Below are 20,040 nucleotides of genomic sequence, written 5' to 3'. Positions count from 1 at the left end.
CATCTTAATTTTAATTAGGTTCTTATGAATAACTCCTCTGGAGTTGATTCTTGATTTATATAATTTAGGTGGGCGGGGGGCAGACACAGTCTCTATGGGGTACTGGGAGTGTTGGGTGGGTAGCAGCTGCAAGGAGACATTAGAGAGGCGTGTAAGACTGCGACCCTGCATCCTGGACTCAACTCTGGGTTGTCATAATTTAGGTTGTAAAACAAACTCGTCCAGATTTCTAGATAAGAGAGCCGCACCACCCAAAGTGGGATGGATGCCGTCTCTGCTAATCAGACCAGGTTTTCCCCAAAATGTTTTCCAGTTGTCTATGAAGCCCACGTTATTTAATTAATTTCAGTCAGTCATTGTCACTCTGCCAATTTCTAGAAGTCCTGGCAGCTGTAGCTGATGTTTTCCACTTGGAAAGTGTTCTTTGTTTTTATACAGTTGAGAACAGATCAGACAAAAGCACTAAAATATTTGCTTAGGGAGGCCATGGTGTCTGCATGTGGCACCATGGCAGCCTTTTCTCTGAGTGCATATAAATCAACATACCCTAATGTTAAGCTGTTTTATACAGTATAGTGATACTTTGACCTGCTTAGAACGATGTCAGAGGAATGTTAGAGGTAGGCACATGTAACCAGAGTATCGGTTCAAAACAGAAGCCCTCTGTAAACACGGGATAGTTAACACTGCTGGCTTCGTCATTCACATGTAGGTTACATTTACATTAATGTTCCTCGCAGCTTCAGGCTGTTCTGCGGACAGTGTGTAGGCATGTGTGAAACCTTGTGGAACACCAGAAGCCTTGTATCCATTCTATAAGACTGATTTTTGCACATAATTAGCTGTTGACCTGGTCTCACTTTGTCCTGTCCTCCACAGGAACCCCTCCCTGAAGCAGCAGCTCTTCTCCTATGCCATCCTGGGCTTTGCCCTGTCTGAGGCTATGGGTCTCTTCTGTCTGATGGTGGCATTCCTCATCCTGTTTGCCATGTGAACCTGGAAACACACCCACACCTCTCTGCCCTTCACGTCCCTTTTTTCCTTTCCCTTCTTGCTCCCTTCTTCTGTCCGAAGGGGGTGTCCAGAATGGGAACTCCGAACGAGCTGATAGGCCATTCCAATCAATGGGAAATACAAAAATGGAAAAATATTTGCATCTGAGGTTAGCAAACCTTCAACATTTTTATGTTCTACACTCGTGTTTTTTTGTTTTGTTTAGTTTTTTTTTTTTTTTTAAGTTTTATGTAAGACCTCACTAAGGTCAAAATAATCTGTCCAAAATAAATGGTTGGGATAACTAAGCAGTCTGTACTGTTTGTTTTGTCATTGCCAAGTTAATGAACTGTTAGGTGGTTTGAAAAGATACTTTCAAGTTTTTGCCCTTCCTAGAAATGACTGCCATAATATAAATATCAGGAAATGTAGACTGGTAACTATCCACAGCAAAACTAGATCACCTGTGTTACCAAACAGTGTGAAGATGAAGTGGACAGCCATAAATGTTTTCCTTGCAGAAACAAGTGTCCCCACATATACTTGCTGTAGATCTTTATAATGTAATGTTTCATGAACAATGGTAATATGGTAGCATTCAGAATGAGTTGCAAGTTGTAGCACCAAAATGACCTTTGCCAGTTAAGGACATCCTTAATTTAAATGTTTGAAAATCATATGTACTTTTTTTCATGTAATCAGGACCATTTTGGACTTTTCAGCAATTAACTACAACTTTTTCTCTCGATCATTGCACATGCAGCTATAATTTTCCTTTTAGTGTTCTATGAAAATCAGCTTGTAGATGTTTGAAACTCGATCTGCATTTCGTTAGAGCTACAGCAGCAAACTGTCTTTCTTGAACCCTGAAAATGTTTTACAATTGTTTAAAGTGAAAAGCCTCATCTTCAAACTTAAGATAGAAACTGCATTGCTTGGGGAAACTATTTCATTTATCAAGTTTGTTTTATTTCCTATTAGCTAAGCTAAAGATTTGGCTCTTAGTGCAGGTGGCAACTTGTACCATAGTAAAAATAATGGAAAGAAATACCTACAGTAGTTAGAGGTACAAATTAACAAACTATAGTCTGCTTAATTGAACCATAAACTATATGCATTTGTTTAGTTTCTACTTTAACACTGTACTCTACTGTAACATTGTAAATGGAAAATGACCTTGAAGATGTGTTAACCATAGTCACAAAAAGACTGCGAAGTCAGACAAAATTACTAGTAAAAGGCACAGAATGATCAGAGATGCAAAATGACCATGGAGATTCAAACTGCTACATGCACAGATGCAAAACAACCGGTAACAAAAATGCTACACAAAAAAACCCATAAATGACTGCAAATAGAGAAAAATGGCCCTTGCTGTTTTTGAAATCCTTATACCTTTTCAGTCTGGGGCTTGTGCTCCATTGTAGGAAGGGTGGGGTCTTTTACATGTCTGTGTCTCATAATCTCTCCATGCAGTCAAGTTACTTGTCTGAAGTCAGAGATAATCAGAACAGCAGTGAACTTCATCCATCATTACAAGCTCTTTGTAAACGGCCTTTAAAATGAGCAGCTGTTGTGGAAAACTTCTCATCATCCAGTGTTTTTTACGAAGTCTCAGTTTACTGAAGTTTAAAGAGGAGAAAGCAAATTCACATCACCTAACAAGATCTGCGCTCAGGTCTCCCACTTTGGGGAGGGAGTAATGCTCACACATTAGTGGACACATTTTCCAAAGATAAGAAGTAACCTTGAAACTCTGGAACCGTTGTGATGTTTCTCATGAGAATATGCTTTTCACAACTTTTTCAGGCCACAATTAGTAGAGATTTTCAAGGAAAACTGTACATGTACACTACCAGTCAAAATTCCCATTTAGTTCAATGGGAAAACGTTTCCAAACCTTTGACTGGCAGCGTATGTTCTAATGCATGTTATACAACTGATTTAATTCCTGACTTGAACTGATTAGTACAAAGTCATAAGATGATAAACCTTTATTTGTCCCACAACAGGGAAATTCACAAAGCTACAGCAGCAAATGAATAGAAACAAGGCACTCATGGTTAAGAATAGAACAGTAATAGACAAGGTATTAGCAATATAAATATAATAAAAAGTAAACTATTGCACAGGGGTATGTATTTACAGTTTTTACAGTCTAGGTTTGTGAAGTCAGCTGTGTGGGGGAGGTGGTGCTACTGGGAGCAATGCTGGTCGTACAGCTTGACTGCAGCAGGAAGGAAAGACCTGCGATAACGCTCCACCACACACTGGAGGTAAACCAGCTTGATGTGCCTAATAGCTTAATGTGAAGCAGATGTGCTCATGATAAGCAACAGTTGACATTAACAGAGTTCATTTATAAAAAGTGAATGTGTTTAATTATGGCGCCAGTCGAACCACCGGGAGCAATTTGGGGTTCAGTGTCTTGCTCAGGGACACTTAGGCATGCAGGGGAGACCGGGAGTCGAACCACCAACTTGCTGGTTAGAAGACGACTAAGACAATCCTGCCATCAACCACAGACAAGGGACTGGCAGTCAGACTCCACTAAGTCTAGACCGGTCTACAGTTTATGTCTGCCCAGACAATACAACATTTGAGCATAGCTCCAACATGGGCACAAGCCATGAGGTGCAGAGACATTTCTGATGGAGAGGATGAGCATTGTAGTCAGGGGGGATTAGACTGGGAAAATATAAATTGCAGAGATATATCACCATCTACATATCAATCAACCCCAGCATGACACAATAGAGCCCAGATACTGCTCCAAATAAAAATGAGTGGGAAATTATTGGAATTGTGGCACCACACATTAATTTAGAGATAAAAGATATTGATGCACAACAGAAAAGAAAGGCCAAGATTTACTCTGATAACAAAAAGAGAGAAAGGGTGTGTCTGTGAGAACAGGTCCTACTGAAACAGGATAGGGTGGATAAATAAATTCTTAACCATGTAGCACACTACACAACGTGACCAGCAAGGAGGAGAAGAGGAGTTGAATAACCAACCGGACTTGTTAAGAAATACCACACAGAACCACATTCACCAGGAAAAACAATAACAGAGGCCACAGATGTGAAACACTACAACAGAGACTCTTAGTGAGGGACTACCACAACTTGTAATGAGAGGCCCCAGAAAATCAAAATGCTTCAAACACTGACAAGAATTTATTACTGTCAGTGCAATGACAAGAAATTATTGTGGAAATGTCAAGCCTCAGATGTTCTCTGCATCCTAGGCTGGTGACAGGTGCATGATGGGAATGTATCCAAGAGATGTGATGGAGAACTAATAGACATCCATGGTAATGCATCTTAGTACTGAGCCTGTAGTAACCTACGTAGTAATTAATTCATTGTAGTTATCCACTCGAGAATAATTAGATCCGAGATGCGGGTGACCCGAAAAAGCCCAAAGTTAACACCACCATGGTTTTGATTTGTCTGATAACCTTGTTATATTTTAACAGAGCGACATACTTAGCAATCTAAGTCAATTTTGTAAATGGTTAATAGTATACTTTTAACATCCACAATATTGTCGATCATGTGGCATTTAATGTGAAAATGATTTAATTTGATCTACAGTTATCAGAGTTTTCATTAAATAATTAATTGCTTAAGGAAATGATAGTTATGTGCGTCACTTTATTTTCACCGTACCACCATGAATACTATTCGAAACATCACAATTGAAAGATGAATTTTACTTTGAAAGTTCCCCCCGGATGCCCCGAGTGTTACCATTTCAGATCAGCTTGATTTGGGAGAAATCAGATCTAAAGTTACGTTATGTTAATGGACTGGTGGGGACGCATTCGGAATTAAACATAATATTCGCAGCCCATATTTCTTTAAACTGATGACGGCCGGGGATTGAGTTGATTCGTAAACGGATTCAAGGCAAACGACGTAATTTTGCGGACGACTTCATACTTTTTGGAGGCCTGGGGAAAACGCACTTAAGCTAACGAGAAAAAGCCACCATGTCGTGGGAAGAATTGCCTTGTTGTCTGGCTTCGCCTCTGTGTTCGCCTGCTCTGTGATCCCACTGGACGACACAGCAGCCAGAGGTAACTTCGCACTCAGCTGTCAGTACCGCTAAAAGTTAGCATTATACACTAGTCAAACCCAACGGTTTTGCTCTAGCTTGTTAGCTTCCGAGCCATGGCGGACAGCTTTGGAGAGGAGTCCAGTGGCAGTGCCCTTGGCTTAGGCGTTACCGGCCAGGGTAGTGGAGCCTCGCTGCTGCCGACTTTGACTAACTCTCTGCCGGGTGGGCACTCGATAGCCAGCGTTGCTCATTCAAGCTCGAACCCGGCCTCTCCTCCTCCCGCAGCGGCAGCGCAGAGTGGCCTTACGGCTGTGGTGGCACCTATGTCAGCTGTCACTGCTACCCCTGTCGGATTTGGGACCACATTCACCCCAGGCTCCTCGCCTCCGGTTGTGGCCGTGTCTCCGACTGTACACGCCTCCTCACCTCTCCCCGGTATTGGGCTAGGGGTCGGCGGGATGGCCGGGGTGTCAGGAGCGGGCCTCCTCTCCCAAATCCATGCCACTTCCTGGGACCCGACCCTCAGTACGGACTGGGACAACGAGAAGGCTTCCCAGCAGTGTATCTTGAGGATAAAGAGGTAACAAAACCACTTCCAAACCACAAAACGTTTTTTTTTTAAGTGTCATTTTCTGCGATTCTAGGTGAGCTGACGCCCAAATCGTCAAGGAGGTGAGGAAAAGTCGAAAGTGAAAGCTTTCATAAAGTTTCTGACATCACTGGAAACCTTTAGGGACTTTACAAATGAAGGGGAATTACAGAAAATCTCCGCATTTACTTTTTGTTTGCACATTATTTCTTTGTTCTGGTTCTCTCAATCTTGCCTTGTTTACTCGTTACCTTACGGAAGAACCTTGTACACACACATTGAGAGCCACTGTACCGCGAACAAATTGCTCACGTGTTCAACACACCTGGCCAATAAAGCTGATTCTGATTTTACTGTTTTATAGACTATAATACAGGGACCATAAGGTCACGTCTTTAGTTTGTTTTCATCTAAATTTAGATGTAAAACTCACTGCAACCATTCTTGTCTTTTAAAGCTGTCATGCTGCATCCTAATTAAACTGGAGAAAAGGTTATTGAAGTCAGTTCAGCCAAATTTCAAAAAGATATGTTTCGCTTAAGTATTTACAGAAAGTATATCAGTTTCTTCGGATTTCATTGTGGACACTTTGAACCATGGGCGGAGCCAGGGGGTGGCCAGGGGTGACATCAGCCACCCCCAGAATATGATTGGCCACCCCTACTAGAGTCAAATTATGATGCTTGTCAGTATTAATGAATGAAAAATGGAAAACTGACATTGTTGGTTTAGATAAACCTAACATTTTTTAGGTGCTTTATAGTTGATATTGGTTAAATTAGTCTTATTTTATATCAAGCATGCAGCATGAAATTTGCAACAGGTTGGGTACCCTAAAAAACATAGGTGTAACAGGTAAAAAAACAACAGCAAATGTCTATATGAATTCACAGGTATGGGCATGGGTAAAAAAAAAAATAGACTAAATGGGGGTGGGTAACGAGTGAGATAAACATAATGTAAAATAAATAAATGAATGTGCGGTTTCTTTTAACCATCTAATCCAGCATAATTTTATCATGCTTAAATAACCAATACATTTATAGTGAAGGCCTATGGCACAACCTTTGACCCCTTAACTCGCATCCAGCTAGGATCAGTCAGGTCACTCAGACATCAATGTAGGCTAGGCGTCAGTGTGTCAAACTGGATATCCTAAAGGTGAAAATAGCCCGTGGTGAATACAGTATTGTGGACAATACACAATACATCATCGAAGGTGAAGTCGGACATATGGGAGAAATTCGGTGTGGTTACAGACAGTGAGAACAACGTTATCAGCGGCTTTGCTGCTTGTAAATAGTGCCACAAGTATTAGCATTTGATAGCTGCAAGCTGGGCACTGTCTCACTACGGAACCACTGCAGAGCCCAGGTCCATCAACAGATACTTTTCCAAGTGACTGTGTAGCTTAAACTCTGTTTTAATTAATCGGGATGGGTCTGGATTTCATTTAGAAATAACTCCAGGTAATGGGTTGGGTCTGATACAGAGCTTTGCCGGTGCAGCATTTCAAATTTGGACTAATACAGGACTGTCTCATTTTTAAACAAAATAACATTTTATTTGTTAATAATATATGGTTTATTATTTCATAGAACTAGAGGTTTAATTTACTTTTTAGATGCTTTTCAAATGTGCCACCCTTCTCCGAGTCTGTGCCCCAGCCAGGCCACCCTGTCCAAATTGTTCTAGATCACTCCCTGCTTTTAACTACCTGGAACTACTTTCTGCCAAAGAATTAGCCTGTCTGAAGATTGTTCACAGACAGGTTGTTTATGGAAAAATATGTGTGAATGTCATAACAGAAGTTTCAGTGATAGATATGTCTTGTTTGAGCTCTGTGTAAGACTCCTCCATGTCTTCAGAGACATTGTGTTCCCTACTTCTTTCTCTCTGTTTCTGCAGGGATATCATGTCCATCTACAAGGAACCTCCACCAGGGATGTTTGTTGTCCCTGATCCTCAAGACATGACCAAGGTAAAATGACTGATCACATCTGACAAAGCTTTCACAATATGACCCTATATACTTGTCATATCATGTTTTGTATCCTGATAAAATTCACACAAATTGACTAGAGATCATATGTGTTGCTGGAGCTACTTGTTACCTGTTGTTAAAATGAGATGGGAACAATATTAGCTAATTTAAGCAGAGGTTTAGCTGCTGTTATGACAGGGGATAGACCCTCTATTGCTCCGTTTCCACTTTCAAAACCTAATGACTGGGATATCCCTTACTTCGCTTAACTGTCACCAAGCATAGCTTCCTGAGTTGACGTGGACCGACCTGTTTTGTTTTTCCACTGTGTTTGCTCTCTGTCGGTCTCTGTTAAGAGGAGGGAGGGGCTGCTGCTCTCACACACGCAGTCAGCTGTGTGGTGCTTATAATGCTCATGCTTGAGTTGTGAAAACATGGACATTTAACCAGTCACTGGAGACTGCTCTGCGCACACACACCCGGAGATCATTGATATGTGAAGTGATCCTGGTGACATTACCTTAAGTGTAAATACTTCTGTAGTATCTCTTTTCAGTGTTGCACTTTTTAGATAGCCCCTGCACTCTCATCTTGTTCATTTTTGTGTGTATGTCTGAATGAAGCCAGGAGAACATAACATAAAAGGGCCCTATATGTGAATGACAGAAAACGTCACCTTAACAGACTGATGAACCAACAACAATTGGTTTCTCATGGCTGAAGGGGCTACATTGTATAAATATTTGCTGCAGCACCATCTCAGCCAAGAACAGAGACATAAGCATTCATGATCTCCACCCAAAAACACCTCCAGGCTGCATAGAAGAAAAGAATAAGCCAATTAGCTTCACATGATGGAATGGCAGCACAGTGTCCAGACTTTTCAGATGAAGAGTGAAAAAATATCTAAAAATAACTTTAGTATTAGATTTATTTAGACAGACATCTGTTTGTTACAAAACCAACCTGCTATATACATATACTCACACGGGCGGCTTTTTCTAGTACTTTCAACCACATCTCACTCTGTTCATCTGCAAATAAAGTTTGCCCATTGGTCATAGAAATGGCTCAGCTGTCAGATTACCCAGAGGAGCCATTTCCATGACAACTGAACAAACTCCAGCTGCAGATGAACACTTAGACCCCATTTACACTTAATATTAAAATGCATCTTAATGCATCCTTGGCAATTGGATCATAAGTGGACAGCGTAAAATAAATATAAGTGTAAACGACCACTGAGGTGGATTGTAATCCGAACACTGGAACCACTTCCGGAGGTGGTCTGGGAAGCATTTGACCACGTATTGTTTGTAGCGTAAACACAAATGCATTATAATTGTACCTGTAGCCATCTTGACACTTGGAGATGCATGTATATTGACAGGTGTAAACAACGATGTGTCTCACTGTCCACTTGTGATCTGATCGTCCAAGACGCATTTTAAAACCGAGTCTAAATAGGGCCTTAGAATTACGCGTGAAAGCTCAGAATAAAACCTGTAAGAAAACCTTTAGATTAGATTGTCAAGCTTTCCAATGTGCAGCTAAAAGCTAAATTGACAAAGGAAATTGTTACCATAGCTCCAGCTGTCTAGTTATTCTGAACACTGCAAAATTCTGCAATTAATACACGTGATTAAGTAAATCAGAGATTGCTTGTAGAATGAGGGGCTTTGATAAATATTGTGTGAATGTTGTCTAGGTCAGATGTTTTGATGAATGGTTTGTTGATCCCAGGCATCACTCTCCCACATGCACATCCACCCCCAACCTGTCTTCCCCGACATACTAACTTCCTCCCATGAATCTGACTTCTCTGCCTCATGACTTAACTGTTTCTGTCTTTCATGCCCTGCAGATCCATGCTCTGATCACAGGGCCATTTGACACACCATACGAGGGTGGCTTCTTCCTCTTCCTTTTCCGGTGCCCCCCCGACTACCCGATCCACCCACCCCGGGTCAAGCTCATCACCACTGGACACAACACTGTCCGCTTCAACCCCAACTTCTACCGCAACGGCAAGGTCTGCCTTAGCATCCTGGGGTGAGTCAAGGTTCATCAGTCAAATCAGTCCAGTAAATCCTGTTTGTATTACAGACATTTCACAGTACAATTCAGTACACTCTCAAAATCAGCTCACAGAGACTTGACACTTTCTCAACAAATGCACCACAATATAACCCTATCTGTACTGTTTTATTTATTTATGTTTTAAATTACTTAATTTGAAAGTTTTAATAATGCTGGCAGTATGATCTGTGAATCCTTCATAGTGTTGCGTTCACATGCCCTGATGACAGAGCTTTTCCATTCAGCTGTATCAGAGGCTGTGATGTTATAAACCTCAACAGGAAATACAAATACGTACCTGACAGGAGTCATAAAAAAACTCACAGTTGCAGTAGTTGTATAGAATGATAAAAGATAAGATAAACCTTTATTAGTCCCATGATGGGGAAATTCACACTGTTACAGCAGCAAAGGGATAGAAACAGGCACTCTGTGTTAAGAATCAAAAAGTAACAGGCAAGGTATTATAAATATAAACAATTGTAATATGACAGCAGCGGGAAGGAAGGATGTGTGATAACGCTCCATCATGCACTTGGAGTGGAGCAGTCTGGCACTGATGGTGCTGCCCAGGGATGTTAGCTTGGCCAACATCCTTCTGTCAGCCGCCACCTGCACTGGGTCAAGGGGACTTCCCAGGACAGAGATGGACCTCTTAACCAGTTTGTCTAGTCTTTTCCTGAGCTGCCCCAGCAGACCACTCCGTAGAAAATGGTTGATGCCACCACTGTGTCAAAGAAGGTCCTCAGGAGTGTCCCCTGCGCTCCAAACAACCTTAATCTCCTCAGCAGGTGGAGTCTGCTGTGGTCTTTCTTGTAAAGTGCCTCAGTGTTGTTTGACCAGTCACCTGGGCTGTTGTCAACGTCAGATTGGAGCTGGAGTGTGTGGGCGGGGAGCTGGGCTGCTAGCAGGGGCACAGCACCCCTGCTGTGAGCTGGACATTGTGGAGAGTGGGGTGGGTGTGGGAGAGGGGACAGGACAGCTCACTGGGAGTACAGAGGAGGTGAGCTGTAGCAGGGATGACTGTGTAGGCGGAGGGGCAGGAGGACACCACTTCTGGTCCCTTCCAACCCAGGAGTCTTTTCTGCTGCAGCTGTCCCTCCATCCTCCTCCTGTAGTTGGCCTTCCCCTCATGGACCTTCTACCTGAGTTTCCTCTGCACAGCTCTTGGCTCGTCATTGATCTAAATGCCCTCTTTTTCTCCTTTAGCAAAGCCTTTATATCAGATTTGATCCATGGCTTGCTGTTGGAGAAGCACAGAACAACCCTGGTGGGTACAGTGTTTTCCACACAGAGGTTAATATAGTCCGTTATACAGTGCGTGAGACTGTCAATGTCCTTCCTCTGCGGATGACTTAGTTCTTCCCACACACTGTCAAAATAGTCTTTCAGAGCCTCTCCAGTCTCCTTAGACCATTTCCTTTACTGTATGGGTAATAACAGTTTCTCTGTGCACAAAGGTGGTACATAGGCAAAAGATGAACCAGGTTGTGATCTGATCTTCCCAGGGGAACGAGGGGTGATGACTGATAACCCTCCTTGGTGTTGGCATGTAATAGAGCACATAAACACACCATTCCAGATGTGTGCTCCCGCTGGATGGTCAGAGCTGGAAAATGTGTACTGTATTCAGTATTGTTGGTAAACAAAAAGCTGTAGGCAAAGAAGTAATAGTAAGCATTAGATCCCAAGACTCTGCAGTAGGAAGGGACAACTGGTTAGGGTTAAGGTGAAAGCTAGGTTCAGATTAAGGTAAGGGGAAACACATACAGTATGTACAGGAAATCGTCTTCGCCTCCCCCAAAATCTACTCCTAATGCTAATGAAGAAGTAACTCTTCAAAGTAGTGACACTTTACAAGGAAAATGTCAGGCAGTGTATATGATGGTGAGTTCTGATGAGAAGACAACTACTCTATAGAACAGCTGTTGTACATGACCATTTGAGCTGGAGTATAATGAGGAGAAAATGGTGCTGAGACTCACAGTTCACAACAGAATTTTATTTGCAACCCTGAATGGAGCCACTGTTGGAGGCAGTGGAGCAAGCCAGTGGTGCTGTGAATGAACTGATGTGTGATTAAGCCATCCCGATCCATATCATTTTTTTCACAGCCATGAGCCAGCTGTTGTCAATCTAGAATTTTTCTCTCTGAAAAATTAGGTGGAACGATACACATAGCTCACGAGGCAAGACAATAAATACACAGTGTTGGGTCCACGAGATGAGATGACATTTTAAAACTATTTTTAAGAATTCTTCAATGATGAAATATGATTAGTTGTTTATTCAACTCAAAGTCACAAAATGCAAAACAATGCAGGTGCATTTTGAAATGTTTTAACTACTCATCTTATACTGAGTGTCACTTCAGTTCTACTTTGAGTATGAATTGTCAGTGCAGTAAAAAACAACAATATGCAGCACTGTAAAAGGTTTTGCCACAGCTTCTCTCCTGAATGATTTCACATAAGTCTCTTCAGACCTTGTAACTGAACTGTGCATGAGCTTCTAACTGAACCCCTTTTCACAAATTTAACATATCAAAGTGGCAGGGGCATCTTCTATGCTAATTTCACACTCCGTCATGCCAGCTACTGCTCTTGTTCTGTTATGTACAGATATTGCGAGACAGCTTTCATCTCGGCGATAAATATCTATCCATCCATCATTTTCCTCCGCTTATCCGGAACTGGGTCACAGGGGCAGCAGTCTAAGCAAAGATGCCCAGACTTCCCTCTCTCCAGACACTTCCTCCAGCTCCTACGGGGGAATGTCAAGGCGTTCCCAGGCCAGCCGAGAGACATAGTCCCTCCAGCGTGTCCTGGGTCTTCCCCGGGGCCTCCTTCGTGGGACATGCCCGGAACACCTCCCTAGGAAGGCGCCCAGGAGGCATCCGAAACAGATGCCCGAGCCACCTCAGCTGGCTCCTCTCGATGTGGAGGAGCAGCGGTTCTACTCTGAGCTCCTCTCGGGTGACTGAGCTCCTCACCCTATCTCTAAGGGTGCGCCCGGCGATAAATATCATCGCATTTTAATATTGTGAGATCTCGTCATACCCCTAGTCAGAAATGCGGTTTGCTTCATGGAGCACAGTTTGTCCAGTCAGAACCCCTCGAAGGTGGGCTTTGCCTTGCTGATGAATCCACCATGGAACTCGCAGATGGAATGTTGAAATGAGTCCCAGTTTTAGAGATTGTTTCACAAGCGAAAACACCACGTGTTATAAATGCAGCTGTGTGTTTTGTAACATTGAGTTTGAATGGATTTTGTGGATGTATTACAGTACAGGGGCATTTTATTTTGACCATTTAGAGAGCTCTGCAAGTTGTTACAAAAACTAAAATATGGCCTCATGTTCCACGAATTGACTGGCACTAATAGAAGCTGTAAGATGTTTGGCACAGTCACTGGTATGGTCCTTTAAGAATGGCCAGTCCTGGTGAGAGAACAACTTTGAGTTAACTTGTTGTAAGCTACTGTATGGTGCTGTAATGTATATGTGTGTACGTGTGTGTGTATGTGTCTGTAGGACATGGACAGGGCCAGCATGGAGTCCAGCCCAGAGTATCTCATCTGTTCTCATCTCCATCCAGTCTCTGATGACTGAGAACCCCTATCACAATGAACCCGGCTTTGAACAGGTACTCTGTCTGTGTGTGTTTTCTTTTAAATGTTAAACACAGGGAAGGCCTCAGGCTGAGTCTTACATCTAGGAGGTGGCACCAAAAACAAATTTAAAGCTTTCATGTAAGTCTCTGTTTTGCCCCGGGGGAACGGATTAACATGTCGCGACCAAGTAAATGCCAAACTAAAACACAAACCTAAGCACAAGTGTGACATATAGCTATACCTATTTCATTATCACGAGTATAGACCACAGCTCATCTTATGTTTGTTTTAACGCACCTTGCATTAATTTACTGCTGCTGTGTGTGTGTGTGTGTCAGGAGCGCCACCCAGGAGACAGTAAGAACTACAACGAGTGTATTCGCCATGAAACCATGAGGGTGGCAGTGTGTGACATGCTGGAAGGCAAAGTCACCTGTCCTGAAGCTCTGGGGTGAGACAGCTCATCTTTACTGTTCCCTCCTGCAAGCAACATTTTTTTCTGTCCTCACCTTCTCACACCTCTTTTTCTTTCACTCACTCTTCTGTTCTTTCTTACTTATGCGTGTGATATTAGGAGCGTGATGGAAAAGTCCTTCCTAGAGTACTATGATTTCTATGAGGGAGTCTGCAAAGAGAGACTGCATCTACAGGGCCAGAACATGCAGGTGACTACTATTGTTATTAATATTTCTTTTAATCAGTTTTCCTCTCATTTGTGCTTTTAATTTTCCATTAATGATGCAAAGTTTTGCTAATATGCAGAACATGCAGGTGACTACTATTGTTATTAATATTTCTTTTAATCGGTTTTCCTCTCATTTGTGCCTTTAATTTTCCATTAATTATGCAAAGTTTTGCTAATATACATACAACTTAGGGATGGAGCAACTTCACATATCTCAAAAAAATGCAAGTAGGGTTGGTGTTCATGTGATGCTACCTAGCAGTCATCAAAATTGAAGCATAAATGTTTGGAGGTACACCACTGCTTTGCCAATGGTACTTCAATGTGAGTCTCTACTGAGTGGTATGTACCTCAGCTTTGTGCTCACAGCTTGGCATATTTTCAGTAGGGAAGATGCAGGAAAAACAAAAAAAAAAGCAGATTTGTTAGTCTTTTAATTTGAAAAGATTAAACATTAAGTTGGTGCCACATTTTCCGATTTTCAAATTTGCAGTATCTGCAATATTGTATAATTTATACAAAAGATAATCTAGAATATTTACAAACATTTAGCATATTTTGTGTTATTGCAAAAGACTTGCATATTCTCTTACATTTTTTTTTGTCCTGGTCAAATAAATGGTGGACACCCAAGTACTTAAATGGTTAAGCCTTTTGTTACACATCAAATCCCCACTCTCTCCATGTTTCCTGTCTATACAAATGCCAAAAAGTCATCTTAAAAAAAATCAATTTGCATGTAACTGTAATGGATGCTGTAGGAGAGAGGAATAACTTCATGGGAGAGAAAAAGTGAGTAAAAAAACACCCTAAATACGTTTAGAACTACAAATGAACTTTCTTCTGTTGATTCTTAGTTTGTTTGTTTTTTATTTTGCCATTGAAATAGGCCATCACTTCTCAAAATAACTTCATGACTTTAATGCTTTGTCCAGACCCACATTACATAAATTAATTTTGTCCTGTATTGTAAAATGTTAGAATATCACATTTAATCAAAAGACTGTTATGTGGAGTGTAATTGCTAGCTCTACGTCCATCCCTCCTGCTCCATCCGGGCTCAGCAGCGGCTTTGCGCACGCATGATTCATCTGCAGTGTGGACGTGGAGCGGTGTGGGTCTCGGGACAGGGGAGGGCCTCACGGCAGCACCCGCTGCTTGTTGAGGACAGTAACTGCAGAGTGATATGTGCTTTCACGTCAGTCTCCAAAGCACCAGAAAAAGTCGCTAGATTTGTTGTTAGTCGCTTTTGACAAAAGGAGTCGCCAAGAGGATTTGGAAAGTCACCAGATTTAGCGAGAAAGTTGGCAACACTGTGTACAGGTGTACCTAATAAAGTAATGAGTGAGTTTATACTGCATGTATGAGGATAAATGGCAGTGTAAAACAACACATAAATGATCTTTCTGTGACATGAACACATACAGATTAAAGCCTTAAGTTCCATATCTACTGTAGCAAGCACAGGACGAACACGTGTAATTACGGCAAATACTACTGTGGATATGCAAAGTTGGATCACTTCTCTTTGTTTTTCTGGCTCAATCCAGGACCCATTTGGTGAGAAGCGTGGTCGTTTTGACTACCAGGGCCTGCTGGCTCGCCTCAGTGCCACCCACAGGCGAATACGGGAGAAAAACCTGGCAGAGGACGAACACAACGATGATGATTCAGATTCAGACACCAGCTCTTCAGAGACAGACCCTGACAGTCTAGGCAGCTCCCAGCCCTGACTCCCCAGGCAGGCCTGGACTTCAAGCCAGGTCAGGGACTAAAGACAAGGGGATGTGTTTTTCTGTTTCTGTTTGCTGTGGAGGAGCAAAATCACTAAAAGAGAATGCAATGCCTATGTTTAAGGCTTTAGTGATTCCAGGGTTCATCTGCATTGGATTCTGTGGTGTGAATGCTCCAGAGAGAGAAGAAATGGTAATTCTCTCCTGACAGTGAAAGATGATCACCATGTGCTGGTCAAATGCTTGCAAGTTTGGCCTGGAGTGGTGCATTTGTGCTACTTTTGTAGCTAACCTGCTCTCATTTTGATGTCTTGGTTGATTCTAAAACGCAAGATGGCTGTCCAAATGTCTAATATTGTGAGATTAGTCAGCCAATGTTGCTTGTGAAATGTTAGTTTCATGTCTCAATGACAAAAGTACATGTGACAACATTCTGAAGCAGTCGTTCCACTTTGAACTCAAGAGGGGAGAAAGAAGAGACAAACCATTTCTCAATGGACGGTAGTTGAAGAAAGTGAACATTTGCCAAGATTTCACATGGTGAAACCACACCACACCTCTGAGACTGGACCTCAGCTGCCTCCACAAGCAGCCCACATAAAAACATCAGCAGCTCTTGTTTGAAAATACAGTGATTAATGTGTAATATACTAAAAGTTCTGCTTAGCCTTCAGTTCCAATAGTGCTGTTGAACTGACAGTAAATTTGTTTACCAGATAAGATGCTGTTAGACATACACATTTATACCCTTTCTTATGCTGTTTTCTCATCGTCATTACGAAACTAATGCTAATTTGTGGTGTGTCAGGTGGGTTGTTTATTTGGGAAGCCTGCTGTTCTTTGGGTTGCTGCCTCTTGTGTTTAACCAGTCGAGAACCATCTCGCACTTGAGGAAGATCCACCTGGACTTGGGGCAACTAACGGAAGCAACATCTTAGGAACTTTTCCAAGTGTCTATATTGCAGATAACTCAGTTTGTCTGTTCTTTCTGAATGAGTGTGGCCTGGCCAAAGGCTTTGGTTGCATCTGTACAGAGATACACACAGAAGTTAAATCACATTTTAGGTTTTTCATACATAGTTTGATTTAACAATTTAACAATACCTTTTGTTGATAATAAACAGGTAAACCCCAAGTAACAGTTGGAATTTGAGAACCATCCTTTTCACCACTAGATGTCAACACAGAGTGGGTTTGGTGTTACAGCATCCCATCAGACCTATAAAGAAACTGAAGATTAGCCAGCCTTTCTCAGTTGACACGTTTGTTCACTGCCACTGCCTATGTTGAACTTCTCAACGGCACAGTAAATGAATATAGTTGTTGACATTCAGCATCACTAACAATCTGACTGTTCTCCAGTTTAAAAAAAAGAAAGTGGGGGGCAACGTTTGTAGGGATTTGAGTGGATAGGTTCAGATCTTTTTTTTTTTTTTTTTCCACCAAATCTGACTGTACACTACTCACATACCCATATGTACAGTGAAAGTGTTGCTGGTTGCCGTAACCATACCACCTGTTCATTCTGGCTGTGAAGAGATCCTTTTCTCACTTGACTCAGTTGCAAAAGATGGGAGAAAATCATTAGTCCTCATTCTGGTTCACATGGAGATTTTGTACTCGAAGACCGCACTGGAGGATAACTTGCTCAGATTGAGGAAACTTCAGGCTAATTGCAAAATTTATTTAAAAAAATATTTTAATGTAAATAAGGGATTTCTTCACAGTCGGAGAAGGAACGATTCTACTGACCAGTCACTTCATTTAGGTAACATACTGGATGTGATTTATCTTTTCAAGGAATTGTTCAACATTTTTGGAAAATTTGCTCATTTGATCTTCAAATTAATACCTCTCTCATGTTTGTACAGTAAATCAGAAGCAGCCTGTTGGTGTAGCATAAAGACTGCATATGGGGACACAGCTAGCCTGTCAGAGAGGAAAAATAGAAACTCCTACCAGCACCCCTGAATCACCCTAACATTTTAGCATGTTATATGTCCTTTGTTTTTCTGTACATAAGTGTAAGAATGACAATTTGCTGTTGTACAACTCTGGAACGTCATCACGCTGCCAACTGTTTTATCAAAGTAAACTGCAGAAATGTGGTGTTCATGTTAAGAAGTAATGTACCAGGAATGAACGCTTGCATGTGCGTGAGTGGCCAATGCAGCGCCTTGCCGAACGATGTCACACTGTGTTGCAGGAAAAGCTGAACCAGAATAAACTTGAAGTCTGTCTGAATGTGGCCTAACTGTAGTCCAGAAATGAAATCGGCATACAGTAGTTTCCAAAATGTTGTACTATTCCTTTAAGTCCAAACACAGACTTCAGCTTCAGCATACTGCCCTTCTCATGCTATTTCAAGATGTTCTTCAACATGGTGAGACAATGTTTGAGACACATGAGTTACTGTTGGGCTTGTTGTAGTTCCTTTCTGCCTACCATTGTGCTCCAAAGTCTGCCTGTAGCGCTCCACAGACATGTTGATGGAGAGAACAGCAGTGTGCCTCTGCTGACGGCATTTTGTCAAGCCCTGGTTAGTTTGCTGAAGATACAAATGAGTTACTAATATAGGGCATTCTTTTTTATCTCTTTTAATATGTATCGAATGGTTACATAAGAAGCACTTACTAGCAGAATATATGTGATTGCCAAAATGTTGATTGCAACAGACTTCTTGAAGGGAAGATAGAGACATATCCCTGTTTGGTTATGTTGTTTTTTGCTTAAAGCAGGGTTCTTTTGCTTGGCTTACTGCCACAAGTGATCATTTCCAGGTCGTGAAAATGTTGGTATTGTACAGAAGTTCTGGAAAAGTACCGAATAAAATGTTTTTCAGTCCTGATATATGTAACTAGTGTTTATTCCCTGTAGGTGAGCACCCACTTTCTCTGCAAAGGTGGTGTAGGCAAGAGTGGGAACTTTTTTATTGAAATTTTTTTTAAGTAAATAGAATCCCTACAGGAGACCAACACCTTTCTTCAAATGTTGATGCACTGTTTCTCTTCATTCCATTAACTTCAACAATAGGGAAAAAATGATTAAGTCAGTATTTACTCACCCCCCTGCCTCCCCCTGTCCAGGCTGAGTGCTGGGACCCCTGCCTCTTCCCTCCCTGCACTGCTTAATGTCTTGGCCAGCCTGGTCGATTTTCCTCATGGGTCTTGTCACAGCAGTGCTGTCTGAGCAACCCATAGATGTATTAATGTCAGTGCTTGCTCCTGTGACTCTCAGTTTACTCTTCATGAGAAATTGACTTGTTTGATGCAGTTTTGCATGTTCAAATGAACAGCAACAAAAATGTTACAGTCATAATTTTTAGTTTTCTCAGTTACAGTGGATGTATGGAAGTCCAGCACTGACAACAGTACACTTACAATATAGTAGTGTGTATTATCATTATATAATATATAATACAGTTCATGATCTGATTTCATCATCACACAAAAGTTTATTAATTTAAAGTTTTCTGCATGTTAAAAGACACAAGCTGACAACTAAGCAAGAGAAGGTAAGAAAAAAAAACTTGACTAGCCTTTCTCTTAGGACACTGAAAGGCATCCCAGATTCTGCAAAGGTTTTTGGTTGAGATAAAATTAGCATTTGCCATGCACTTGTTTTTGTTTCCACTGCTCCACATTTCCTTTGGGCATTATGTGTCTGACCAAGATGCCACATGGGAGGTTTATGCTACCCCATCTCCACCTCTGCCCCCCAAATGAAAACAAAAAAGGAAGAGAGTCACTTTCAGGAATTATATGTACAATGATATTCATATTTATTTCTGATGGTAGGGATTGTTTTACCCCCAGAGTTGACTCAAGGGTCGGAAATATTTTTGCCCATACTCTCATGGAAGCCGAAGTTACTTTACTGATCTGTTCGTCCCATTGTTAGTTAAATGTCTCGTGATTATAATCTCACTGCTTTTGTTCTAGTGAGGATCCAGCAGAAATGTTGACTCTGTTTTTCCAGTGATCTGATTGGTCTGCGGCCTGCCTATTACCAGGTGTTGATCTGATCCTCTGAAGTTAACTTGCTGTTAACTAGACAGTAGATCGTAGGTCACTGCATCATTCATCAGGAATCTCTGTGCAAGTCTATTGCAGCTTAATTAATCATGTCCCCTGTCACAAGACCCTGAAACAGCACCACAGGAGCTGCAATTGGAACTAATCGATCTTCAGCCTGACTCCATTCTAAAGGAGAAGCTCAACTCTCTTAAACTGAATGACCTTTATGCTTCACTTAACGAAGCCACATTTCCAAACCTCTGGAGGACGGCACATAAGATGCT

General features: G+C 41.7%; 2 protein-coding genes across 4 annotated transcripts in view; both read left to right on the top strand.

The window, feature by feature from the left end:
- atp5mc1 (ATP synthase membrane subunit c locus 1) overlaps positions 1-1,304 on the top strand; it is a 12,404-nt gene extending 11,100 nt beyond the window's left edge. For all 3 annotated transcript variants that reach the window (XM_020608339.1, XM_020608340.1, XM_020608341.1), the window contains one exon: positions 880-1,304. In XM_020608339.1, the coding sequence (XP_020463995.1) occupies positions 880-994 (115 nt within the window). In that variant the 3' untranslated portion in view covers positions 995-1,304. The remainder of the gene's footprint in view (positions 1-879) is intronic.
- A 3,368-nt stretch (positions 1,305-4,672) lies between these two features.
- ube2z (ubiquitin-conjugating enzyme E2Z) lies at positions 4,673-18,563 on the top strand. The gene is made up of 8 exons (XM_020608280.1): positions 4,673-5,077; positions 5,154-5,638; positions 7,556-7,628; positions 9,496-9,683; positions 13,243-13,354; positions 13,661-13,773; positions 13,897-13,987; positions 15,558-18,563. The coding sequence occupies exons 2-8, from the start codon at positions 5,172-5,174 to the stop codon at positions 15,738-15,740; spliced, it is 1,227 nt and encodes a 408-aa protein (XP_020463936.1). The 5' UTR covers positions 4,673-5,077; positions 5,154-5,171; the 3' UTR covers positions 15,741-18,563.
- Positions 18,564-20,040: the final 1,477 nt, after the last annotated feature.

This window comes from Monopterus albus, unplaced genomic scaffold (assembly GCF_001952655.1).
Source record: "Monopterus albus unplaced genomic scaffold, M_albus_1.0 scaffold92.1, whole genome shotgun sequence".
Classification (NCBI taxonomy): Eukaryota; Metazoa; Chordata; class Actinopteri; order Synbranchiformes; family Synbranchidae; genus Monopterus; species Monopterus albus.
The sequence above is the reverse complement of the archived record's forward strand: the minus strand, read 5'-3'. Positions and strand labels throughout refer to the sequence as shown.

Coding starts and splice junctions, on each gene's coding strand:
- ube2z (XM_020608280.1), top strand. CDS start 5,172: ATGGCGGACAGCTTTGGAGAGGAGTCCAGTGGCAGTGCCCTTGGCTTA. Junction 7,629..9,495: donor ATCCTCAAGACATGACCAAG/GTAAAATGACTG, acceptor CATGCCCTGCAG/ATCCATGCTCTGATCACAGG. Junction 9,684..13,242: donor GTCTGCCTTAGCATCCTGGG/GTGAGTCAAGGT, acceptor ATGTGTCTGTAG/GACATGGACAGGGCCAGCAT.